This window comes from Lissotriton vulgaris, chromosome 6 (genome assembly GCF_964263255.1).
Source record: "Lissotriton vulgaris chromosome 6, aLisVul1.2, whole genome shotgun sequence".
In the NCBI taxonomy this organism is placed as follows: Eukaryota; Metazoa; Chordata; class Amphibia; order Caudata; family Salamandridae; genus Lissotriton; species Lissotriton vulgaris.
In genome coordinates, this window is record NC_141694.1 from 512306832 (window position 1) to 512333003 (window position 26172).

The 26172-nt window shown below is 48.4% G+C and overlaps 1 protein-coding gene across 3 annotated transcripts in view; it reads left to right on the forward strand.

Annotated features, from left to right (window-relative positions):
• SENP6 (SUMO specific peptidase 6) overlaps positions 1–26172 on the forward strand; it is a 586019-nt gene that overhangs the window by 509770 nt on the left and 50077 nt on the right. For all 3 annotated transcript variants that reach the window (XM_086926520.1, XM_086926518.1, XM_086926519.1), the window contains one exon: positions 5098–5166. In XM_086926520.1, coding sequence (XP_086782646.1) covers positions 5098–5166 — 69 coding nt within the window. The remainder of the gene's footprint in view (positions 1–5097; positions 5167–26172) is intronic.

Consider the following 26172-nt stretch of genomic DNA (forward strand, 5'->3'; position numbering starts at 1 on the left):
ACACCCAGAGCCAAACACGCACATACACCCCCAGAGCCACACACACCCAGAGCCACACACACACACACACCCAGAGCCACACACACACACACACCCAGAGCCACACACACACACCCACCCAGAGCCACACACACACACCCACCCAGAGCCACACACACACCCACCCAGAGCCACACACACACCCACCCAGAGCCACACACACACACACCCACCCAGAGCCACACACACACCCACCCAGAGCCACACACACACACCCACCCAGAGCCACACACCCCACCCAGAGCCACACACACACACCCAGGAGAGCAAGCACAGCGAGGGGGCAGAGGAGGGTGAAGGCAAGGAGAATGGAGGGAAAAGGGAGGCGCAAGTGATGGAAGAGTGCAAAAGGAGGGAGAGGCGAAGGAATAGAGGTGATGAGGAAAGAATATATAAAAATAAAAGCTTTCTTGCACACTGTGTTCATGGAATCAAGAATCTGCTATCATTCAAACTGTAATACGATGGTATCTCCTATTTAATTATAACACCACTGTGAGAAATGAGAACACTGCAGGACAGAAGATACTTTCACTACTATAGCAACATGATCAAATAAAGTTTGAATGTAGGAAGTATGTAAGGTTTATTCTTCAGACTTTATTAATCCCCATTGTATTACTCTTATGTAATGTGAGAATAATTCAGTGCAATTCATTCACCTAAAGCGACCTTATGGTGGTGTGTTTTGGGACTTGCTCTTGTGCTTTGTGGCAGCTGTTGGTTGATTGATCACTTTTAATGAATTTTCATTAATAGTGCTCACTGCAAAGTAAATCACTTTGAGTCCGTCACAGTAAGAAAAGACAAACAAGGCACAGGGTGATAGAACAATCCAAGTATCACACAATTTGGTGCGATCAGAAAGCTATGATTTAAGACCCAAGCCTCTGTTGCTGAAGTCACCAAGCCTCTGAGTTGAGAGTCCACACTTAAAACCAAGGGTGCATGGTTTAAAACACACAAGGCACGCAAGGCATTGCTAATATGCACAGTAGAAAAACAGGTAATATACAAGTGCAGCCTGCATTATATATAGTGGCGCATGGACCTATGCTAGAAAGTCAACGAATGACTTGATGAATTCATAGCAACTGTATGGTGATTATAATAATACAAAAGAGACTTTGTTCATGCAAATCGATACTGGCAAGGGTAAAAGATACCAGTATTCAAGGCCAGTAGTGTTAGTGTTAAAATATTACAGCCGATGATAAATAGTAAAAATGATATAGATCACGAGAAGCTGAAGTCTGCTTAACCAAACAACATACTGACATCAGTATTAGGTGAAACCTAAAAAGGAAGGAAAACTGAGCCTCTATAACACCAACAATGCCTCAGAGCACCACACCTAAATAAATGTAGTGCAACCTGCAAGCTAAAATGAGGCCAGTACACTGTTGAAACTAATGCACAAGAGAGGGAATGAATGCTCGCTGCCAACAAAAGAGGTAAACTGAAGGCATCCCAGCAGCCTAAAACTTATAGGCGGGGCCCAAGCAAAGGCTTGTGCGAGGGGGAACCCGTGCCATGAAAAGCACTTTCTGTCTGACATTATCACTGCGCCCAAGCAGCCATTGGTATGGGAAAGGTGGAAGAAGGCATAGTCAAGCCCCCAAAATGCCCGCAGCACCCAACCAGCCATCTTAAATCTGAAGTACTGCCCAGCCGACTAAGCAGAAGTTGCAGCCCAGCTACTATGCGGGAAACGCACCGCCCAGGCAGCCACTTCCGAAAAATCTCCTTGCAGACGCAATCAAATTACAAAGATACTGCGTCGCAAGAGGAGCTGCTCATGAGAACTGCGACGCCCACATATCAAAACAAAAAGTTGTGTATTTAATAACGGAACCACAACTAAAATAACAAGCATTTACAAGGGGCCGGAGACACAGACAGCGGGAGGGGGGCTGGAAGCGTAGCCGAGTGCGTTCAACCAGCTGATCGAAAATGCATTTCTGCTCGACTCTCTGTGGGGATGAAGACTTGCAAAGCGTTGGCATTTCTTGTTGGTGATAGTCGCAAAAAGATCTATCTGCGGATGGCCCCACTGGCGGAAAATGAACTCCAGAGTTGGTTGATTGAGTTCCCACTCGTGGTTGTCCGAGAAAGACCTGCTGAGTGTGTCCGCCAGAACATTGGAAACACCCGGCACATGTATGGCAGTGAGATGAATCTGGTGATGAATTGCCCAATTCCATATCTCCTGTGCTTGTTGAGAAAGCAAAAAGGGACCTGGTGCCGCCCTGCTTGTTCAGGTAATGCATGCTGGTGGTGTTGTCTGTTCTCACCAGCAGAGATTGACCTTGAACGATCCGTTGAAAAGACTTCAGGGCCAGGAAGATCGCCAGAAGCTCCAGGCGATTTATATGCCAAGTGCGTTGGACCGCAGTCCATTTTCCTTGTACTGACAGGCCTTCGAGATGTGCTCCCCAGCCCTCCAGGGATGCATCGGTTGTAAGTGTCAGAGTTGGAGTAGTGTCCTGAAAAGACCGACCTCTTGAAATGTTTGGAAGGTGAGCCCACCACTCCAGATCCTTTTGGATGCGGGGCGTAAGAAGGATCAGGTCGTTGAACGATCCTGAAATCTGCTTCCACTGCTTGTCTAACTCCTCTTGGAGGACCCTCATATGTAGACAGCGGGAGGGGGAAGGGAATGGGCAAACAGAAACATTCACAACACGGAGCATGTAGAGACAACAGCAACGAAACACACAAAAACGTAAAACAAACAAGGAGACAACATGAGACGGGATAGACAAGACGAGGTACACGTACAAACACGGGGCATGTGTTGGAAACATTCACAACAAGGGGCATGTAGAGACCACAGCAAAAACACACACAAAGATGTAAACAAACAGAGAGACAACATGAGACAGTAATTATAAACAAAATGCTGCTTACCTGATCGGAAATAACAACTTCCTAGCAACTTAACACCTTAGCTGCTTTGGAACGTCCAGCTCCAGTGCTGAACGTTCCATTGCGCAGGTGCAGCTGGAACGTCCAACGGCCGACGGCAGCACTCCCGAGGTAGTGGTGCCGCTGGTATAGGCGCAGCACCTAAGAGGTTAAATCTCGCCGACCACTCCAGCTAAAGGCACTTCCAAAAAGACGAAAACAACACGGTGTGAAAAAAAAAAAACACCCGCCCACCGCCGCAATGACGTGCTAAAAGGGGCTGGATGAGAAAAAATCGCCGGAACGCCCACGAGTCGCCTCGCAGAATGACTGACGCCTCTCTCTTTCAATGGCTAGCCTCCATTTATGGAGCTAGCCAATGGAAGATGGAGGCGGGACAAAGCCCACATACTGTAAAACAAAAGATTTCGCCTGCACGAAACGCTGCTGCGCAGCTTTCGACTGGCGAAACCTAAAAAACGTTACATTTTGCTGAGCCCCCAAATGTAAGACTGCACTGCGCAGTATTTTAGCCAAAAATGCTGCCTCTGGTAGCCTTTCAAATGTTTTTTTTGAGCGCTTTCCCTTTTTTTCGCTAATCGACTGATTGTATGGCAGAAGTACGGACAGGCACCCCCAACTAGCCCGACACCTTTCAACGAGTGCATTTAAAGTGGGGAAACCTTTACTGCTGATGCTTGTCTATGGATTGGTATGTAGTGAAAGCTCAGCGACTGCATATTCATTTATTTTGAAGCTTCTTTACATACTTCTACTATGGGTACCCCAGCTTAACCTTTAAAGAGCAGTGATGGAAATTCTGAAAAGATTCGCAAATGTCCCACTGGCGATTGTCGACTTGCAAGGGCACTTATCTGCTGTATGCGAGACCTTGTCTTGGTCGACACCACAGAAAGGGCGCGAGGAAAGAACAAAGACTATACAGACCAAAGGAGGGGTGCAAAGGAATGTCTGATTAAAGAGGGAGATTTGGTGTTAGTGAATTAACTCTCACCTTTCTTAACCTTAAAAGGTAATTTCACTAACTCTTTAATGGTGGAATAAGTATTAACCGATGCTGCAAGGGTGAGTGATGGCAAGGTTTGGCATGAGTAGCTTTGCGAAATGAAAGAAGACTAATTATGTTGACCAAAGGGATGAAGTGGTAAATCATTACTGGTTGGATGAATTGTGGTGGAATGAAGACGAGGGCATGAGTGAAGAAACAAAAGAGGAGAATGAGAGAGAGAATATAGAAGAGAGTGAACGTCTTGATGGAGTTTGAAGTGGTAATGACGGTGCAATGGTGGGTGAAGTTCAAGCAGTCCAGATCAACAGTATATCTGGGAGAACGATTGAAGAACCTGTGTATTTACAGGATCATGTCCCCTGAAGTATTTCGACTTTTTTTTCTTTTTATGTATTTTTATTTGTTTGGCGTTTGAGTTTAATTTTAATTGTTTCTGTTTGAAATTCTGTACACGGGGAAGATAGGTTGTGTTTACACTTAATTGCATATAGAGCATGAGGGGTTGGTTATGAGGTGGGATGGAATGTGTATGAGTTATTGTGCGGTGAGCACATATGTGTATTCCATAACCGACAGTTAAGGGTAGTTACAGGTTCGTTGCTGAGAAGATTGGATGTGTTGACCTCAACTCCTGCCTTACTTAATAAAGGATACTTAACTTACTGCCTCCGTTGTGGTATACATAGCATCATCCTCACTATCTGTACTCAGTATATAGATGATTTTAATAGCTTGACTTTGTCTTTCAGCTTCATCCCTGATTTAAATTATGTTCTGTGTAAATCACAATTAATATATAGTATGGGAATTTTAAATACGGCCCTTATTTATTTTTTGTTACAAGTGTGTTGTAAACAGTATGAGCATGCTTCAAGAAATATTTTTGTGTGATAAATAAAGTTGTAGCTTAACATGGTGGATTAAGTAAATCATTTTATTAAACTGCATCTGCTTTTTTGCCCAGATACAAATTTTGTACATTGATATGTTCATAAATTAATCTTTAGAACAGTGGTTCATAACTGCAAATAAGACATATTGTAAACCTATATGTATATGCAATTTGTATTTTCACTTTGAATTCAGTTGCTTTATGAAATGTGTGTGTTTTATGCTTGTAGGCCATGTATTCTTCTTATGGACTCGCTAAGAGGACCTTCTCGATCAAATGTGGTCAGAACGCTACGAGAGTAAGTTCTTCATTTATTTCAGAATTAGTGTTAGTATATGCCTTTGTATAATATTTATCCAAGAGCTGGGTGCAGTTTAAAAGCAGCCTGGACATCTGTATACATGCTGCGTTGTAGATCCATGTGTGTCATTTATTAAAACACATTTTTGTGGCCCTGAATGTGCTTTGCGCAGGTTTTAATGCTATGTGATAATCAAGCCACTGCAAACAAGTACGGCTTAAGTAAAATACGTTTTAACATAGAAATCTATATTGTAAATAAATGTTCTCAAAATACCTTCATTGTAATCGAGTTATCAAATATAAAATGTGTCTTTAATTTAAAAAGGGTATAATTTTTTATTCTTATATTTATTTCTACTACCCTTTGTTTTGTTTTTTGGTCAAAGCTGTCTTGTTGCAAAGACCTATTTAAGACATGCTGAAACCTTCCCTAGTAATGCATATGCCTATTGCTTACGATTGGTTTTGTGTTTTGTAACTCGTATTTGCTCGGGACCAAAGACCAATGCCTTAACCTCTCTTGTTGGGCAAGTACACCATCGTCAAGCAGGGTTCCTTATTTATGGGGGGTTTTCTACCTGTCCATTGATTTTGATTGCATTTCACATAGTACATTCTGGAACTTAATGTAAGATCTTGGCGTGGACAGGTCTGTAATCCCATCATAGAGATTTATGAGGACTTGAGTGCCTCAGTGAGGTTTAGTCTGGGAGGGGAGTGTTCGGAGCCTTTTTGGGTTTGTCAGGGGGTCCTTCAAGGTTACGTTCTTGCACCTTTCCTCTTCACACAATGCATCAACTACCTGGAAAGGCAATTGATCCCGGCATGCAGGCACTTTCCCAAGATAGTGGTCCAGCTGTGTTGTATTGAGGATTGTCTGCTCCTGGGCCGGTGCCTCGATGTTCCTTGGATGAGGGAAATCAAGGACTCAGCGCTGGCCTTGGCTAGACCAGAGTTGTTCGAAAATCCCTTATCCCTTTTCTCCTTCAGCAAAAGTCATTGCGGGACTTGTGTTACACTAAGTACAGGACAGCAAGGTGGTACAAAGTTAGAATCATGCCCTCCGTTATCTTATTCTTTGCTGGCCATCTCTGAGGCACTGCAGCCATACTTCGTACTTAATGCAGAGCAACATCAATATTTTCTTTTGTCAAGGTTGAGACTAAACGTATTCCATTGGCTTGTGGCATTCTCTCTCTACAATAATTGGGAGCGTCACCTTGACCCTTGTCCCTGTGATTCGATCTCACTACAAAGCACTTTACGTGTTATGCTTTTCTGTAGATTTTACCAACATCATGATATTGTAGCTTTGTGTTGGCCCACTTCGGGGTTCCTTCCTGCATTCTGTTTTGCTGATATTACAATTCCTGCGTGAAGAGTTTCTGCATGGGGGAGAGGGCGACAATGCGGTAATTGCGTCCTATCTTGATTTTACACATACTACTAAATTTTTACAGACCTGTGCTCAATATAAGTTGACTGTTTTTATTGACTTTTGCACGACCGGAACTTTAGTTAAAGTTGCCACGCTGCCCTTTCTGCCCCTCAAAACATCACAGGGCTGAGGTGTTCTGTCTCACTTCCACGTTTGAGATGTGAGAACAAGGATCTGGGCTTCAGGGATGTGGTCTCGAAATTATGTCAGCTACTGCGGGTCGTAACTTTGATCAAGCCTGGTACCTACTTCTTGTGGAGTTCGCACCTGCGGTGTGTTGGGCTATTGGCATTCCCCCAAGTTTACCTTAGTTCTCTCGGAAGTGAAAATTTGGTAGGAACGAGCTCACAGCGGACCCTAGGTGAGGTTTTTGCTCCCCATCCTCTCCTTTCTAATCTAATTCAATCATGTAATGTCGTTCCCGGTATACTACGTATTGTGGAGTGCTAAGCCATGATAGTACTTTTAAAGAATTGCTGTTATGTATTGTCTAAGACACTTTTGGATATTATTAGCATTTTATTAGTTTTTTTGTCATTGTACTTTTATGGTCTATTTAGATCAAATGCAGTTTAATCTGATTCTATTTGTTTTAAGCTGTCCAGCATGTCCTTGTCCTTCCTGTGGGGCATAGCCTGTTTACCCCCTCTATGACTAACTCCTTGTATTCTTCCACGCGTACTCCACGAGAGTACATGTGTTTAGTCGTCTCCCTTGTATGCTGGTAAAGGAAGCAGTAAACATGCTGTATTTCTTTAAAAAGGTTTCCTGCCTCTTATCTTTCTGCTTGACTGATTGTACTTATATCTGCCACTCTAAGTTCATCAATCTCGCTTGCCTGTGAGGGACAATGTTCTATTAATGAGGTTGTTTATTTTGGTTATTGCTCTTCACTAAGAGCATAGCTTAAACAAGCCTCTTTCTTATACTAATAACAAAGCTTAAACAATCCTCTTTCTTAATTTCACACGTATGCCAGGTGTGCTGGAAGTAAGGAAGTGTTTGAAGCATCCCTAAAATAACCATGCTGGAGTTCCAAAGCAAATGAGCAATGAACTTTAAATTTAGTTTTTAACTTATCTAGTTTGCTGTGTTTTTAATGACAGAGGTCCAATATCAACTCTTTCTTCTGAGGGAGGTTGGTGTTTACATTTCTTTCTCTGACTGCAAATTGAGGATTCACGTATCATTCTTCCTGGGTACTGTGGGAATGCAAGGAAAGGTTGTAGGGTGTTAATTTTTCTAGCACACAAACACATTTAAATGCCAGTAAATGAGACACTGCCACACTCTACCACACTCTACCACTCCATGCCACCCGCTACCACTCCACGCTACAACACTCTTTACCACTCCACGACAAACTACGCCACTCCATGTCACAACACACTACGCCACTCCATGTTGCAACACTCTACGCCACTCCATGCCACTCTTCAGCACGTCTCTCCATGCCACTCTTCAGCACGCCACTCTTAGGCATGCCTCTCTATGCCACTCTTCGGCATGCCTCTCTATGCCACTCTTCGGCATGCCTCTCTATGCCACTCTTCGGCATGCCTCTCCATGCCGCTCTTCGGCATGCCTCTCCATGCCACTCTTTGGCATGCCTCTCCATGCTCTCTTCGGAATGCCGCTCTTAGGCACGCCAATCAATGCCACTCTTCGACACATCAATCCATGCCACTCTTCGGCACGCCAATCCATGCCACTCTCCGGCACGCCAATCCATGCCACTCTACCGCACTCTGCTCTATGACACTTTAAGAACCATTTGCCAATGTTTGTTCTCTCATGCAGCTGTGTAGGCTTTTTTAAAAATCTGTCTTCAAGGCCTCCTGGGGTCAGGTCACGTACACAATTAATACCCTCCCACCCCCTCATTTTGGGTTAGCTCAACCTATTTAGTGAGTTCCCTGACAACCATAGCACTGCCCCCCTCAGAATGAAATTACATCACTCTTTCACACTTTTATATTATGCTGTTAAAAATGATGCAAGAAGCTGGTAATGGTTAGCTATTTGTAGTGAGCTGTCTCCATTCTAATGTGGCCACCATGTATCCAATTTCCCTTCTCTCTCCCTTAAAGCGAAATCCAACCAACCTTCCATATGTTGATTTCATTATAAATGAAATCTGTAGGAAGAGGAGCAAGAGGCTGGAATAGCTGTGCTGCTCAGAGTGAACAGACTGTACTTAAAAATGGCTGCCATTTCTAATGTCCAATACCTGGTTAGTTCTTGGTCTTCTCCGATGATAGAGAATTCTAACTGCAGATTCCTTATCTCAGAATTATCCCCAGACATTAGACTGGGATCCCTTGAGATCCCTGAGGTTCTTTAGTGCCGTTTCAGATGAGGAGCACTCCCTTAAAATTTTTCCCAAACTGCCATAGGAAGAGTGCCCTAAATGACCAGCATCCAGTAACCATGTTAGCTTCCCAAGAGACAATAAGTAACATGATTGTTTTTCATGCTAGCTGTTTAACCAGAGGCTTGATTTCAGTAAGATAAGATTCTTTGAGCATATTGGGGATCTGCCCAATATGATATGCATCCAAGTTAGGAAAACAGAAAAGGGCGGCTCCATTAATGAAGGAGATGGGTTTCTCAGATGATGAGGCCAAGAAGTCTCAGGGGGAACACTGAGACCCAGACCTCGAAGAAGTTTTACCAGAAGTTGTAGAATACTGTCGGAGCATAAAAAATCAAGCCCGCAAAACTGAAAATCCCTGAAGCTGGAGGAGCTAGAAAGACTTTCCATCCTACCGGGGAGGAAAAGTGCAGCAGTAAGGATTTTCTCAACGGCTTCGCTTCAACGTCTGAGGAAGATGGGGTGCAGAGGGGGAAGGAATTGCAACCACCTGCAAAAGAAAAGTCACATGGGGATAGGGAAGCCTCTGACATCATTGAAATCGAGAGGAACAAAAGAGTACTGGTAGATGAGGTACAAAGCCTGATATGGAAGAAGAAAGCTTTTTAGGACTCCATGTCTGTACTTAGGGACCCTAACACTTTGAGGATTAAAAAGCAAAGGCAGGCGTTAGAAACCGCACAACATGAGAGAACACAGCATCAACTAACACAAAAGACAGGGAGGAAAAGAGGAATTTCCGTTTACCCAACCAAACTCTGGGTGATTAGACTTCCATACACAAGGATAAGCCCCTCCTGGTGATATTTTAGCTGGCAACTTGGTGGTTAAAAGGGCAGCAGATGCCTTTAGAGTGGAAATGGAGACCGAGAAAGAGGATATGTTTGATTTTTTTCTGAAATACTGTTTCCGTATCTAAGAAGAACCAGTATTTTTCGATGCTCCTGAACATAAATGAGGGAGCAAGGTCTTCTGAAAGCCAGCCACATCCAAAGCTATGACTCCTCACACAGATAATACATACAGGGTTTCTTGTCAAGAACCAAAGTAGAGTCAGCGACATGTTGAGTCAGATTCACTGATAGCACAGCAAGGAAAAGAGCTGTGTCACCTGATCCATTTGGGCCCTCATTAGACCGAGAACGAGAGATTGGAGATGAGTAGGGAGAGCAGCTGCCACCTAGTGGTGGATAGCCACCTACAACGCTCTACTTAGTTGAAATGAACAATAGCAATTGGAGGACATAGAAGACCTTGTCACACCTGCCGAAGGAGTACCTAAAGAGGGCCAAATGTATTGGGGAAGGAAAGAACATTGCCAACTCCGGTCTTGGTTGATGCAGGAAGCAAACTGCTCACTACTGTGTTGTATGTATGGCTGTGCATCTCAGGATTCAGGTCAGAGATCCAGGTACATTTTGTTGATATGCCCCTCATGGGAAATTACCTCTTTGGCCCAGGAGTAGACCATACTCTGGATGCAATGAAAAGGGCAAATGAGGTTGGCAAAGATATCGTGGGTGTACAGGTCCCAGACCATCTTTTAAAAGGGAAATCTCATCTGGCAGAGAGGCCAATCTATGGTACACAGGCCCGAAGACAAAGCTTCAGCTACTCAGTTCTCGAAATTCACCCAGTGGGAGCAACAACAGCAGTCTAAAACATTTTTCAAGTCAGGAAAAACCAAAGAGTGTCAACTCCAGGGGGGCTGCCTTGGGTTCATCAATGTGACTGGCGCACACCCATCCTCCATGGACACAAAACAACTGTATCGGGGAGGGATAGAGGAATTTGCAGAGGGAATCTTTTCTGGATTCACAGGCAGTGCAATATTCCACCATCTAGTAGTTGGGCCCAGGTTCCCTTTTCTCTAGTCCCTTTTTTTCTGTTTGCTTTTTAGGTCTCGGTAATATCCGGTCTGCCGAAGGCAGACCGTAAGTCCGAGAATTAATGTTTCTTAGAGTGGCTGCGATAGCCCGCCTCTCTTTTTGTCTCTCTTCCATTGGCTGGCTTCCTAAACAGAGGCCAGCCATTGGAGGAGAGAGGCGTCACTCCAATAAAGCCCCGTCTCTTTCGGATTCGGGGGCGTGTTTTTTTGCCTTCTTTCGCCTGTGACGTCATCTGTCACTCAGAATGGCCAGAACACGACCCCGAATCCGAAATTTTTTGGAGCTTTGGCAGCCATTTTTTTTTTCCTCGGCTCAAGCAGGATCAAATGAGGACGCCTCCCTACAGCTTTGCGGCCGAAAGTCGTGTGGAGTCTGCCTCGGGTAAGCTCTCCAGAGGTAGGCAGGGCACAGTTGCACGGACCGGAGCAAGATGCTCTCTGATTGTACCGTATTTCTTGTTTTAATTCACGTTTGTTTTCTCCTTCACCACCAGTGTCTGCGGTGTTTCCCAGCCCACTCCTGGCTCGCATTGAACCCGGGTCAGCGTTTCCTCGCTGGGGCGCACGATTAGGAAAGGGCCAGAGTGCGGAATTATTGCTTCCGTATAGTACAGCTCCCTTATCTATGAAGGAGATTACAAAGCTGCTGCGTTTCTACCGTAAGAGTCAATATAGCAATCCATACCCCCACCTCCGAAACCTCCTTGGGCTCACCATGTCACTGCAGCCAATCGCAGCGAGAGGCATATTCGAAAAATCCCTCAAGGTCTTACATCCGTAACCTCTGCCATTCGTAGCGCCACTGGATAATAGTAGCGTCCAGAGGAGGAAATACCAGCCATTGGTACCTTCCACTTGAAGCGCCCGGCACTACGGTGTGATTGCACAGCAGCACAGCTTTCGCAGGCTAAGAAGCCATGAAGGTGCAGCGGCTCCGTTCTCAGTATCACTGAAGCATGTTGTGTGCACCATGCAACACTAGAACGTAAAAGCTAGGGACATTCAGTTTCGGAAGAGAAAAAAAACCCCGAGACTTTTGGTAAGTTGTATTTTATATACCTGTTGTGCTGAATTGGAAGTTGTATCTTCAGGTTCCACCTCCGTGTATGTACCCACCTGACTAGATGTGCCCAGGCTTCCATGGGCGTGACCAACAGCGCAGAGATTCCCAAAATGAAAATCTGGGACAGACCATAATCATAGAGGTAGGACTAGACATTAGCAGTGATCGCAGTCCACAGAAGTCCACTCGTTAACAGAAACGGGTGAAGGAGACTAATGTTCTAACATGGGAGCTTGTGTGGTAAATAACACAAGAGCATTAAATGCACGTTTATAATGTATTATCACCCCTGGAAGCTAAATGGCCTGCTTGGGGGTGCAGCATGCTCACCACCGACCCTGCGCAATAGGACGAGCCAGAGAGACTTCAAGTTTAGAAAACTTTTATTAGTCCGAGCTAATGCACATCACTTCAGACTGTGACTCCAATGGCGACATGGAAAAAACATCAGAGAAAAGATAGCACATTTGAAAAAAACGACACAAACTTCCAAAAAGTAAACGCATAGCTTCCACAAGCAGTGGAGCAGCACATTGAAGTATCCAGAGGCCATGAATAAAGAGCCCTGCTGGACGTCTCCCCTGGGGTGGGATTGTTTCCATGGCATAGAGCACCCGGGAACTGCACTGCAGAACCCCGAATAGAGGCCTGTTTAAAATGTAGGGTCGAACCATTCTGAGCGTGTGTTGCGGTGAACCCAGTGGAATTGAGAGCTGAACCCACACTCGAAATACTCGAGTCTCACTCTTAATGTGTGAGACTTGAGGTCTGCGTTTCTCTGGTGTACCCCAGCACCCGTCACACCGTTTTTAAAGAGCCCTGCCGCCACCATCTGAGAGAGGGATCGATGCAGAAGCTTTATATATATATACTATACTATAGTGAATACTGTTTCAAAACTCTCTGGAAATAGAACAGGACACATATATAATTAGCGAGATTTCCCGGTTCTGACATCTATGATTCGGACTCCTAAATGACCGTTTACCGAACATTACGTTTGTAAAGGGAAACTATTCGGATTTAGACTCATTTGCACCTCTTGTGCCGAGTTGTTACTATTTTTTTCTGTTTCACGCCATAATTTAGGTTTGCAGAAAGCTAACCCTGAGTTTCCAGTTCTGCAAACATTTACATTTCCAAAGTCACTATTTCATCCGACTTGCTCGCTCGCTCTTGTAGCCTTTTATAGAAAGGCACCTGCTGGACACCGGAAAAAACTTCGCTTTGTAATCATTTGTCAACACACCCATATTTCTTGAGCAGCATGACTTATTTATTGTGCTTTACTACACAGCCAAACTGCGCTACAACCTTATTGCTGCGCCCAGGGCCAGCTAACCAGCCCCGCACTGCCGAACGCTGTGACTAGAAATTCACACTGGCGGCATTGTTGGCTTATTTCAGCCCTTATCAGAGGAACTTAGCCAGCAGCCTACGAGGACCCCCTGGACCCCCCTGTTTGAGTTAGGCTCCGTAACCTAGTGAACTTGGAGCTTGAGCGTTTTTAATTCGATTCAGAGATATTCGTCTGCCCTGTCGTGTTTTCATTTAATCGTACTTGACATTTGTGCTGCTACTTCGAGGTATTTGTGGCTGTTTTTGTGACGTAACGCTGTTAAAGTTTCGCCGCTTCTGGGAAAAGGAATAGTTCAGTCAGTTTAATTGTGTTTTTAAAACTGACAACGCAACCTTTTCGCGTACTCTAGAGGGGTAACTTGACTGCCTACTACACCTTCTGATTCAGTCATTAATTAACTCCAAATGTGCCTGTGGAGTGGATACAAATAGTTCAAGGTAATTTAATTCAATTCTGTTTATTCACTGACTTGCTCCTTGCATTTAGTATTTAGGTTCTTTTTTGCCCCGTGACTGCACTTTTTCCACATCCAGTATTTCTGATTCATCACCGGTGCGCTGGAATAAAAGAATGGGATGCAACCTTTCTTGTATCTCACATGTGTAAATTCAGTCTCATACCTTTACCACGAGCAGTGCCCCCACAAACTGAAGTGTAAAATGGCATCGACTTTTTAGGTCTGGTATTAGTCAAGGCCTTTTCATTTTTCTAAATTGTGTAGTATACTTATAGGGGGCTTTCAGCCAGCCTTCTTCATCCATTGGTCTGTTATTGTCATTCAGATTTTTCTGCTGCCCAACACAGCATTCGGTAGTGCGGCTCTGTGTGGGTGTAAATGCAATAGGTCATGCACTTGCGAGCGATTAAGCTATTGGCATTGTAAATGACACTGCCATTTCTTTAACGATTAAACTATTGGCAATGTAAATGACAATGCTATTTATTTATGATTTAAAAAAAAAATGTCATAAGCAATGCCAACAGCTCTACCTTTAATGATGCCGAGACCATTGCATTGTAAATGCTTGTTTCCTCTGTGGGATTTGTCGACCTCCATGTGGTGTCATGTCCATCCCCATATGATGTCAGATGTACTGCCCTGAAACCCCTAAATGTGGTCGCCAACTTTAGATTAAATGTTCTAATATTGTGTAGGGAAGCAAAGCTGAAGTGCCACGGTCATAACAGCAGAATCGAATAAGAGGGGCAACAAATAAGCAGCTGCAAAACAGATAGCTATAGGCATCATTGTCAAGGTACGCTGAAAAAAAGAGGAAAAACACAGAAGAACACAGAGAAAACTGTCTGACATTGCAAGATACTCAACCACGTAGTCATAGAATGTAAAACTGGGATGTTGGAGAGAAATGAAAAAAACCTTTTCTGGTTCTGCGCCAAGTGCCACCACAAGTTCGTCACAAAGTATGTTAGCCCTGCCTGCTGAAAGATCACCATACCGAAGGCTTCATGGTGTGCACCGAGTTTCAAACCAAGATACTCCGTGTCAGGGAAAAATAGAGGTGGGTGCACTATGCCGTGATACAAGCACATTAGAACCAACCTTCCCTCCGAGACCTCAATCTGTGGAGTGATAACGAAGCAAACCCCGAAGAAACTAAAGTAGTGCATGGAGAAGGGTCCAATGTTCAATGAACCATTGCTAGCCTCAAAAAACAAGAACAGCCAAAGAAGATTTCGGGGTAAGGGGAGCACAAAAACCACACACCAGTAACACTGCAGAAGAACAGTGGGGCAGAGGTGAAGACTCCGAAGTGAAACACCCTGAAAACATCAATGCCAAGACCCTTGCTTAGCAAAGAGAGCTCTAAGCAAAAGGAGCCCCAAAGTTTTAGGCACAGGAACACAAGCTGAAGGCACGCCCTCGGACACTGATTCGAGGCCGAAAAGCACTCAAGAGATCGACAAGTAGTCTTAGCATGATGATACTGCTAACACTTACCTCCGAGCAATAGATGCCTGTGGTCAAAAGAAAAAAATGGCGTTTGACATGATGGAATTGCCTTTCTTATTTGCCTCTCTTGGAAGATATGGCTTTGGTCCACTTTTTATGTCCTGGGTGCTTCTATTATACGCCAAACCTTTGGCCCTCGTTTTGGTCAACGGTGGCAGATCGGCAATTTTTGAGCTGGGGAAGGGCACGAGACAGGGCTGCCACCTGTAACCGCTGTTATTCGCTCTGGCACTAGAACCTTTGGCGGTATGGATCAGAGGTGACCCATCTATCCATGGACTGTACTGGGCCCTGGACTGGTCGGACAGGATATCCCTCTATGCCGATGACATTCTTTTATATTTGGCCAAACCACGATCTTCACTTAATGCAGTGCTCCATATTCTCACTCTTTTTCGGAAATATTCGGGCTACACCATCAACTGGGACAAGTCACTAAGGCAGACCCAAGAGATCTCTCTGCTCCCCTTCCCTGCCAAGGTCATCGAGAAAACAGTCAACAGACAGCTAACCCGATACCTCAAAGAAAACAGAATCCTGGACCCTTCCCAGTCAGGGTTCCGCAGCAACCACAGCACAGAGACTGCCCTCATCGCCGCCACCGACGACATCAGGACCCTGCTGGACAATAGCGAGACCGCAGCACTCATCCTCCTAGACCTCTGTGCCGCCTTCGACACCATCTGCCACCACACACTACGCGCACGCCTCCACACCGCAGGGATCCGAGAAAAGGCTCTGGATTTGACCACCTCCTTCCTCTCCAGCAGAACCCAGGGCGTCCGCCTCCCTCCATTCCGTTCTAAAGCCTCGGAAATCATGTGCGGCGTACCCTAGGGATCCTCCCTCAGCCCGACGCTGTTCAACATTTACATGGCCCTGCTCGCTCACGAAGCCTGACAGCATGAACTCAACATAATCTCCTATGCGAACGACACTCCGCTGATCCTCTCCCTCACCAAGGACTTCCATTTGGTGGCCCACTGAAATGGGTTCTCCTCCCACTCCGGTTGCCAAGGTCAGAAACCTCGGTGGCATGTTCGATGACAAGCTGTTATTCAAGCACCATATGAATGCAGTGGTCGCATCCTCCTTCTATATGCTGAGGAAGATTAGGAAGCTGTTGCCATATCTCCCTCCAGCTGCAGCAAAAACATTGATCGCCAACCTCGTTTTTTCCACGATGGATTATGGCAACGCTCTCTTCCTCAACACGCAAGAACAGGTTTTAACCAAACTACAATCAGTCCAAAATGCTGCAGCCAGAATTCTGCTTGGCATCCCTGGTAACCGCCCCACCTCCTCGGCCATACGTCACCTGCATTGGCTAAGGGTCAAGAGTCGGATAAAGTTTAAGGTACTCTGTATCGCCTACAAGGCCAGCCATGACTCAGGACCCAGGTTTCTTAAGGATGCTTTTCGGATCTAAGCTCCAAAAAGATCACTTCGCTCATCCTGCACCCATCTTCTCTCTGTCCCACTTACCAGAACTACTACCTGGGGAGACAGGCGTTTCTTAGTAGCAACCCCCAGGCTATGGAATTCTCTCAATCTGTTCATCAAAACCAGTCCCACTCTCATCATCTTCCGTAAACTTCTGAAAACCTGGTTATTTAATCAATAATCATCTGGCTGCTCTCTGTCCCAGGAAGTCAGACATGCGCCGAGACACCCCAGAGTAGTTGTGCACAATAAAAATTCCAAAAACATAAACATCACCACCAAAGCCAACCTCCATGAAGGAATGAAGGCCGTCGCCGACTGGATGAAGATCAGCCGTCTGAAGCTGAACTCAGACAAGACGGAGGTCCTCATCCTCGACTCCAAACCTTCAGCCTGGGACGACTCCTGGTGGCCGACGGCCCTGGGGGCATCCCCGACACCCACCAACCATGAACGCAACCTGGGAATCATCCTCGACTCAACGTTCTCAATGACCAAGCAAGTCAACGCCGTCTCCTCCTCCTGCTTCAACACCCTCTGCATGCTCCGCAAGATCTACAGATGGATTCTGACAGATACAAGAAAGACAGTCACCCAAGTCCTCAGCAGCAGCAGAATCTACTAAGGAAACGCCCTTTACCCGGGAGCCCCGACCAAGCTCATCAAACGACTTCAACGCATCCAAAACGCCTCGGCACGACTGATTCTCAATGTACCATGCCACGGCCACATCCCCCCCACCTGAGAAACCTGCACTGGCTCCCTTCAACAAGAGGATATCCTTTAAGCTCCTCAACCACGTTCACAAAGCACTCCACAAGACCAGCCCAGCCTACCTCAACAGACGGCTCTCCTTCTACATTCCCAACCACCAGCTACGCTCCGCCGACCTCTCACTCGCCACCGTCCTGCGCATCCGAAGAACAAGCAATGGTGGGAGATTATTCTCCCACCTCGCCGCCAAGACATGGAACACCCTTCCACTGAGCCTACGACAGACCCAAGACCTGCAGACCTTCAGGAGAATACTCAAGACCTGGCTGTTCGATCAGTAGTGTCCCCCAGTGCCTTGAGACCCTCGCGGGTATGTAGTGCGCTTTACAAATGATTGATTGACTGATCCATTTCTTCAGTGGGGACCCCCCACTGCTTCCTCCAGGCTGCACGGCTAGCATAGTCACGGATGGCTTTCGCTACCTGGGTATCTAGGCCACGAGAGATACGGATGTCTTTCACAGGAGAAACCTCCTTCCTCCTCTGCATCGCCTCCGGGTAGCCTTACAGCATTGGAAGGTACTGCCCCTTACCCTACTAGGTAGAGCGGCCCTCTTCAAAATGATGGCACTTCCCTGTTTCCTATATGCCCTACAGAACACACCCTACCCCGTGTCACCACAATATTTTCAAACAATTGATTCCGAGGTCCGTTCACTATTATGGAACGGCATCACTCCCCGAATCGCCCTGACAAAACTCTTTCGCAACTGGTACGATGGTAGTATTGCTCTTCCTGCAATCAAAGCATATTACTGGGCCCCGCAATTGGTGGTCCTCAACCACTGGGCCCACCGTCCCATTACGGACCAGCCTACAGAATGGATAGGTTCATTATGGCGTTGGGCAATTATATGAAGGCGTTATATGGAGGGCTCAAGCAACTACCCTTATGTACGCCCACCTCCACTACAGTCGCATTGTGGCACGCGGCCACTGGGCTGGAAGGGTAAAATCTTGCGAGTTACTCCATTGCTGGTATCTTGTCACTTGGGTATGCTGTCGAGTCTACCTGGTTTTGATAAATGTGACTTGATTGGTCTTTTCGAAGTGGGAGACATGTGGGTGAAGGGTGCGATGGTTCCATTCGATGAATTGCAAGTAAAATACCAGTTGCGTGAAGGAGAAACATTCCGTTACCTGCAAGCATTTAGTGCATTAAATAAAGTCAATCCCCAAGGGTTCCGATCGGCCCGTCTCCTCACCTCTAGAAGACAGGCTCCTTAACGAATACCTGCCAGACAAGGCTTTTTCCCTGACTTACCGCAAGATACTTAATAACTTACTAGAACCACTCGATAAACTTCACATGAAATTGGAGGACGACATAGAGGAAATACTGGACGAGGATTGGATGGAGGCTTTGGCATCTCCCATGGAGGTGGCAAGCGGATCCCACTTTAGCTTATACAACTTAAAATACTCCCTAGGGCTTATTACACCTCAAAAGCACTTGTTAAAATGGGCCTGACAACCTCCTCACTCTGCCCCTGGGATTGTGGCTCCTTCGGTACTTTCCTACATCAGTGGTGGGACTGTCCATTTCTCCAACACTATTGGAACAAGGTTTTATCCACCATGTCCCGAATATGTCAGAAATCTATAGAACCCTCCCCTAGACTCTGTATTTTAAACATTTAGGATGCAACCGACCTCAACCCCACCAAACAACTATGGGTCTCCTTGGACTGTGTCATTGCAAAACGTAACATTGCCAGAACATGTAAAGGGGGAGTCGTGCCCCGGCGCATGGATTGGGCGGAAGACATGGACTGGTGCATGCAGGCCGAGAGGGTGGTACACAAGAGCAGAGGCTGCCCAGGCAAATGGACTAAAATATGAGGCCACTGGAACGAATACAGAGGATTTTTGTGTACCCCCTTTGTGGATGACGTCCCAATACAATGTGGATAAGGATGCACTTTAACGATTTAATGTCATTGTGTGCCTGTATCATTATCTGTAATGTCTCTTTTTATTTCATTGACCATATATTAGATGTCTACTTCAAGTGATATGCTCAGACTGGTGATTGCTCCTTTTCTTTAGGTTGATGTTTTTGTTGTCTTGTTTCTTTGATAAAAGATTTTTTTTTTTAAATGGCACACAGCTGTTCCCTTCTCAAGCGCACACATTCATGATAGGCCTGGGTGGTAAATTTCGTTACGCTCGCAGAATTTGCAATATTTTGACATTTTTGCGTTCCGCGGAGAGCGCGAAAATGTCAACTTTCGCAATCTGCCGCGAAACGGAAGTTTTTTCTTGTTCGCGCTTTAAAAATGCGTTCTTGCGCACGCTGTAGCGACTTACCGTTGCCCTGCATTCGCTGACGAGTTTTCCTATCCGTTCGCGTGCTCCACGAGATGTTGGATTGTTGGTAACCGGTCGTTTGCGATCGCGAACACGTCATTCAACCCGGAATAGGAAATAAGCATCACGAGCAAGGTGGCCACGCCCATTAGTGACCGCATGGGCAAGATAGAGGTACATTTCCCCGCGAGCACGCAAAAGCACAACGCGAACGGGCAGGAAAAGCAATCTTCGCAAAAGTTCTGCATGCTCGCGGAGATTTTGCGCAATTTCGCAATAGTTTTTGAAAGTCAATTTTGTAAATTCCGCCCACCCCTATTCATGATATTGCCCCTATGAGTGAATGATTTTTCGATCTTCAATTTTGATGCACCTTTATTGTCTGCTGTGTTAGAACATGCATTTCAGGTGGAGTAATCGAAGCTGGGGCTGGTAGTTTTGTCAATCTGTGGCATAGTGGTCTCCATTGCCTATGCTCCTGCTGCGCATTGGACACTTCTAATGTCTTCTGCGGTTACTCACAAAAAAGGTTTCCCTCGACTCTATCTCTTTAGTATCTAAGGAGGTGATGATGTTCCTGGTTTGGTGCTTCAATTGGCCCCATAAATTGAAAAATTCAGATTTTGAATGTATGTTCTTTTTTAAAAAAAAGAAATGCATTTTTTTGTACATGAAAATGTAGCCTCAGTTCTAACACAACATAAAACACTCTTTGGTAGTCATGGCAGCTGTTCTGCATGTTACAAGAGCGCCTTGTGAGCAGCATGTGGTTGGTGGTTAGCAAGGTAAGGTGGAACGTGCTCATTCAGGCGCCACTACTATCAGCCTACAGGCAGCGTGTATTGGATACAGACATACAGGTGAACCGTCACCCACATTTGGAGTGCTTTGAGGAGGGGGCACGGCAACCACTCATGGTGAGAGAAGATGAGAGTGCCAGGAGGTCAAGAATGACTCCAATCTCCTGTCCATGTTTTCTTCAAAAGAAGTGTCATAGAAACACACGATGCCCGGCGGTTTTTCAGGAACCAATGCTTGCGCATTGATTTCTTTGTAGACCAAGCTGGAAAGCAGCTTTTTAGCCGTGACAAACAGGCCGCGGAGAACATTCTATAATCACTTACAGATGACTGGAATTTGTCTAATGCTTTATGGTGAATCATGGATGAGGCCTGCAGAAGGAAATTTATAGAAATAAAACCACCTTGACAGTAACTCACCAGGGCCAAGAAGCAGAGTGAAGTCAGTGTTCTTAGCCCTAATAACAAGCATTGGAAATGCAATAGGTCTCGGATTTATTTGAGTTAGAGCTAATGGCATTCTAAATGGCAATGTCTTTTAGCCATGTGTTATGGAGTGAATGCACGTGGTGTGTAGTGGAATTATGTGGGTTGGATTGGAATTGTAGCAATAGTGGCATGCTGCGCTTTAGATGAATATGTTTAAAAGTAAAGTGCACCATACTGCAATTGCTTCAATAGTTAACTGTGGGTGCGTTAACAATTGATGTGTGCACTGATGGCTGGTGGTGTGTGTCTGTAGAAATTGTTCACTGATGGCTGGTGGTGTGTGTGCTTGGTGGAAGCGTTCACTGCCGGCTGGAGGTGTGTGTGCCTGGTGGAAGCGTGCACTGATGGCTGGTGGTGTGTGTACCTGGTAAAAGCGTGCACAGACGCCTGGTGGTGTGTGCGCCTGGTGAAAGCATGCACTGACGGCTGGTGGTGAGTGCGCCTGGGGAAAGTGTCCACTGATGGCTGGTGGTGTGTGTGTGTTTGGTGAAAGCGTGCACTGATGGCTGGTGGTGTGTGTGTGTGGTTGTGTGTGTGGTTGTGTGTGTGGTGGTGAGTGTGGTTGTGTGTGTGGTTGTGTGTGTGGTTGTGTGTGTGGTGGTGAGTGTGGTGGTGAGTGTGGTGGTGAGTGTGGTGGTGAGTGTGGTGGTGAGTGTGGTGGTGAGTGGTGTGTGTGTAGTGTGTGGTTTTATGTGTGTGTGTGTGTGTATGGTGGACTTAGAGTGTTCGTATCCTGCACACTCACACACTGTTCACCCTGCACACTCACCCTGTTCACCCTGCACACTCACCCTGTTCACCCTGCACACACACACACACTGTTCCCCTGCACACTCACGCACTGTTCACCCTGCACACTCACACACTGCAGTCACTGTCACTCTGCAGTCATTCTGCATTCACTCTCACCCTACAGTAATTCTGCACTCACTCTCACTCTGCAGTCATTCTGCACTCTCTCACTCTACAGTCATTCTGCAGTCACTCTCACTCTGCAGTCACTCTCACTCTGCAGTCACTCTCACTCTGCAGTCACTCTCACTCTGCAGTCACTCTCACTCTGCAGTCACTCTCACTCTGCAGTCACTCTGCACTCACTCACACTCTGCACTCCCTCTGCACTCACACTCACTCGGCACTCACACTCACTCGGCACTCACACTCACTCGGCACTCACACTCACTCGGCACTCACACGGCACTCACACTCACTCGGCACTCACACGGCACTCACACTCACACGGCACTCACACGGCACTCACACTCACTCGGCACTCACACTCACTCGGCACTCACACTCACTTGGCACTCACACTCTCACTCGGCACTCTCACTCGGCACTCTGCACACTCGGCACTCTGCACACTCGGCACTCTGCACACTCGGCACTCTGCACACTCGGCACTCTGCACACTCGGCACTCTGCACACTCGGCACTCTGCACACTCGGCACTCTGCACACTCGGCACTCTGCACTCTGCACACTCGGCACTCTGCACTCTGCACACTCGGCACTCTGCACTCTGCACACTCGGCACTCTGCACTCTGCACACTCTGCACTCTGCACACTCGGCACTCTGCACACTCGGCACTCTGCACACTCGGCACTCTGCACACTCGGCACTCTGCACACTCGGCACTCTGCACACTCGGCACTCTGCACACTCGGCACTCTGCACACTCGGCACTCTGCACACTTGGCACTCTGCACACTCGGCACTCTGCACACTCGGCACTCGGCACACTCGGCACTCGGCACTCGGCACACTCGGCACTCGGCACACTCGGCACACTCGGCACTCGGCACACTCGGCACTCGGCACACTCGGCACACTCGGCACACTCGGCACTCGGCACTCGGCACTCGGCACTCGGCACTCGGCACTCGGCACTCTGCACTCTGCACACTCGGCACACTCGGCACTCGGCACACTCGGCACTCGGCACTCGGCACTCTGCACACTCGGCACTCGGCACTCGGCACTCTGCACTCTGCACACTCGGCACACTCGGCACTCGGCACACTCGGCACTCGGCACTCTGCACACTCGGCACTCTGCACACTCGGCACTCGGCACTCGGCACTCTGCACACTCGGCACTCTGCACACTCGGCACTCTGCACACTCGGCACTCTGCACACTCGGCACACTCGGCACTCTGCACACTCGGCACTCTGCACACTCGGCACTCTGCACACTCGGCACTCGGCACTCGGCACACTCGGCACACTCGGCACTCGGCACACTCGGCACACTCGGCACTCGGCACACTCGGCACTCGGCACACTCGGCACACTCGGCACTCGGCACTCGGCACTCGGCACTCGGCACTCTGCACTCTGCACACTCGGCACACTCGGCACTCGGCACTCGGCACTCGGCACTCGGCACTCTGCACACTCGGCACTCTGCACACTCGGCACTCTGCACACTCGGCACTCTGCACACTCGGCACTCTGCACACTCGGCACTCTGCACACTCGGCACTCTGCACACTCGGCACTCTGCACACTCGGCACTCTGCACACTCGGCACTCTGCACACTCGGCACTCTGCACACTCGGCACTCTGCACACTCGGCACTCTGCACACTCGGCACTCTGCACACTCGGCACTCTGCACACTCGGCACTCTGCACACTCGGCACTCGGCACACTCGGCACTCGGCACTCGGCACACTCGGCACTCGGCACACTCGGCACTCGGCACACTCGGCACACTCGGCACTCGGCACTCTGCACACTCGGCACTCTGCACACTCGGCACTCTGCACACTCGGCACTCGGCACACTCGGCACTCGGCACACTCGGCACACTCGGCACTCGGCACTCTGCACACTCGGCACTCTGCACACTCGGCACTCTGCACACTCGGCACTCTGCACACTCGGCACTCGGCACACTCGGCACTCGGCACACTCGGCACTCGGCACACTCGGCACTCTGCACACTCGGCACTCGGCACTCGGCACACTCGGCACACTCGGCACTCGGCACTCGGCACTCGGCACTCTGCACACTCTGCACACTCGGCACTCGGCACACTCGGCACTCGGCACACTCGGCACACTCGGCACACTCGGCACTCGGCACTCTGCACACTCGGCACTCTGCACACTCGGCACTCTGCACACTCGGCACTCTGCACACTCGGCACTCGGCACACTCGGCACTCGGCACACTCGGCACTCGGCACACTCGGCACTCTGCACACTCGGCACTCGGCACTCGGCACACTCGGCACACTCGGCACTCGGCACTCGGCACTCGGCACTCGGCACTCTGCACACTCTGCACACTCGGCACTCGGCACTCTGCACACTCGGCACTCGGCACTCGGCACTCGGCACTCTGCACACTCGGCACTCGGCACTCGGCACTCTGCACACTCGGCACTCTGCACACTCGGCACTCTGCACACTCGGCACTCGGCACTCGGCACTCGGCACTCTGCACACTCGGCACTCGGCACTCGGCACTCTGCACACTCGGCACACTCGGCACTCTGCACACTCGGCACTCTGCACACTCGGCACTCGGCACACTCGGCACTCTGCACACTCGGCACTCGGCACACTCGGCACTCTGCACACTCGGCACTCGGCACACTCGGCACTCTGCACACTCGGCACTCGGCACTCGGCACACTCGGCACACTCGGCACTCGGCACTCGGCACTCGGCACTCTGCACACTCTGCACACTCGGCACTCGGCACTCTGCACACTCGGCACTCGGCACTCGGCACTCTGCACACTCGGCACTCGGCACTCTGCACACTCGGCACTCGGCACTCGGCACTCTGCACACTCGGCACTCGGCACTCTGCACACTCGGCACTCGGCACTCTGCACACTCGGCACTCGGCACTCGGCACTCTGCACACTCGGCACTCGGCACACTCGGCACTCGGCACTCGGCACTCTGCACACTCGGCACTCTGCACACTCGGCACTCGGCACTCGGCACTCGGCACTCTGCACACTCGGCACTCGGCACTCGGCACTCTGCACACTCGGCACACTCGGCACTCTGCACACTCGGCACTCTGCACACACTCACTCTGCACACACTCACTCTGCACTCACTCACTCTGCACTCACTCACACTAGGCAGGGCGGGATACGGCCACTGGCCGCAATGGCTACCACCTATATATATTCTGACTCACCACTGAATGTCATCCTTGTAATGCCATCCTGGGGCAGGTCCCCCCGCCCTCCCCACTTGGCTGTGCGCACCTGTCCTCAGGGCGCTCATGTCCACCATAGCGCTTAGAATCCTGCGGCACTGTAGAGGAGCGATCCCAGCGCATCCCTCTACAGAACCGGCCTCTCCTTCGCTGCAGGATGTGACGGCGCCTATAACCACGTAAAAAAGTGCCGCAGCACCGTAGACTAATCATGAGGGTACCTGTGACGTGTACACTACAGATGCCTTTCTGAAACAAGATAACACCTCCAAGACCCCACCACCCACCCCAAAAAAGAGAGATTACAATAACACGCTGGGCTGGTAAGGCTCCGCTAAATGGAACTTTGGGCTAGTAGCTCTTCGAAGCCCTAAAAAACACAAGCTCCGAAGCCGTCATTCTTACCCGACACGCTGTTGCCAAGTTTCCGACATTTCGACACACAGCGCACCTTTGTGTTTGTTTCTATGTGTTTTGTTGACATATGCAAAGTCCACAGTGCGGGGTAAACTTTCAGAGCTCTCCGGAGGCCCCATGACTGGCAGAATACAGCAAGCACTGGCAAAGGCATTAAGACTGCTAGGTAAAAAAAGAAAACCTCGGCCTGGGTGCCCTGTGCACAGAGCCCGGTGATGCCACATTGGTGGGAACCCTGCCCATAGCATGCACTCTCAGCAAGCGAGTCCCCGGGGGGATGGGCATCTCTGGTGTCCGTGGGGCAGGTATCCCCTGTCCATGAGGACCTTTGAACCCAAGGGGGGGGGGGGGCCTGGGCACGTAGGACCTCTTTGGGGTGGGGTCGGGGGACCTGATACAAGGCTACAACTAGGTGTAACAGAACGCAGCCGTTATTCTTCTCTCGAGCGCCCCCCACCCCGGCCTGAAGGACACAACTCAT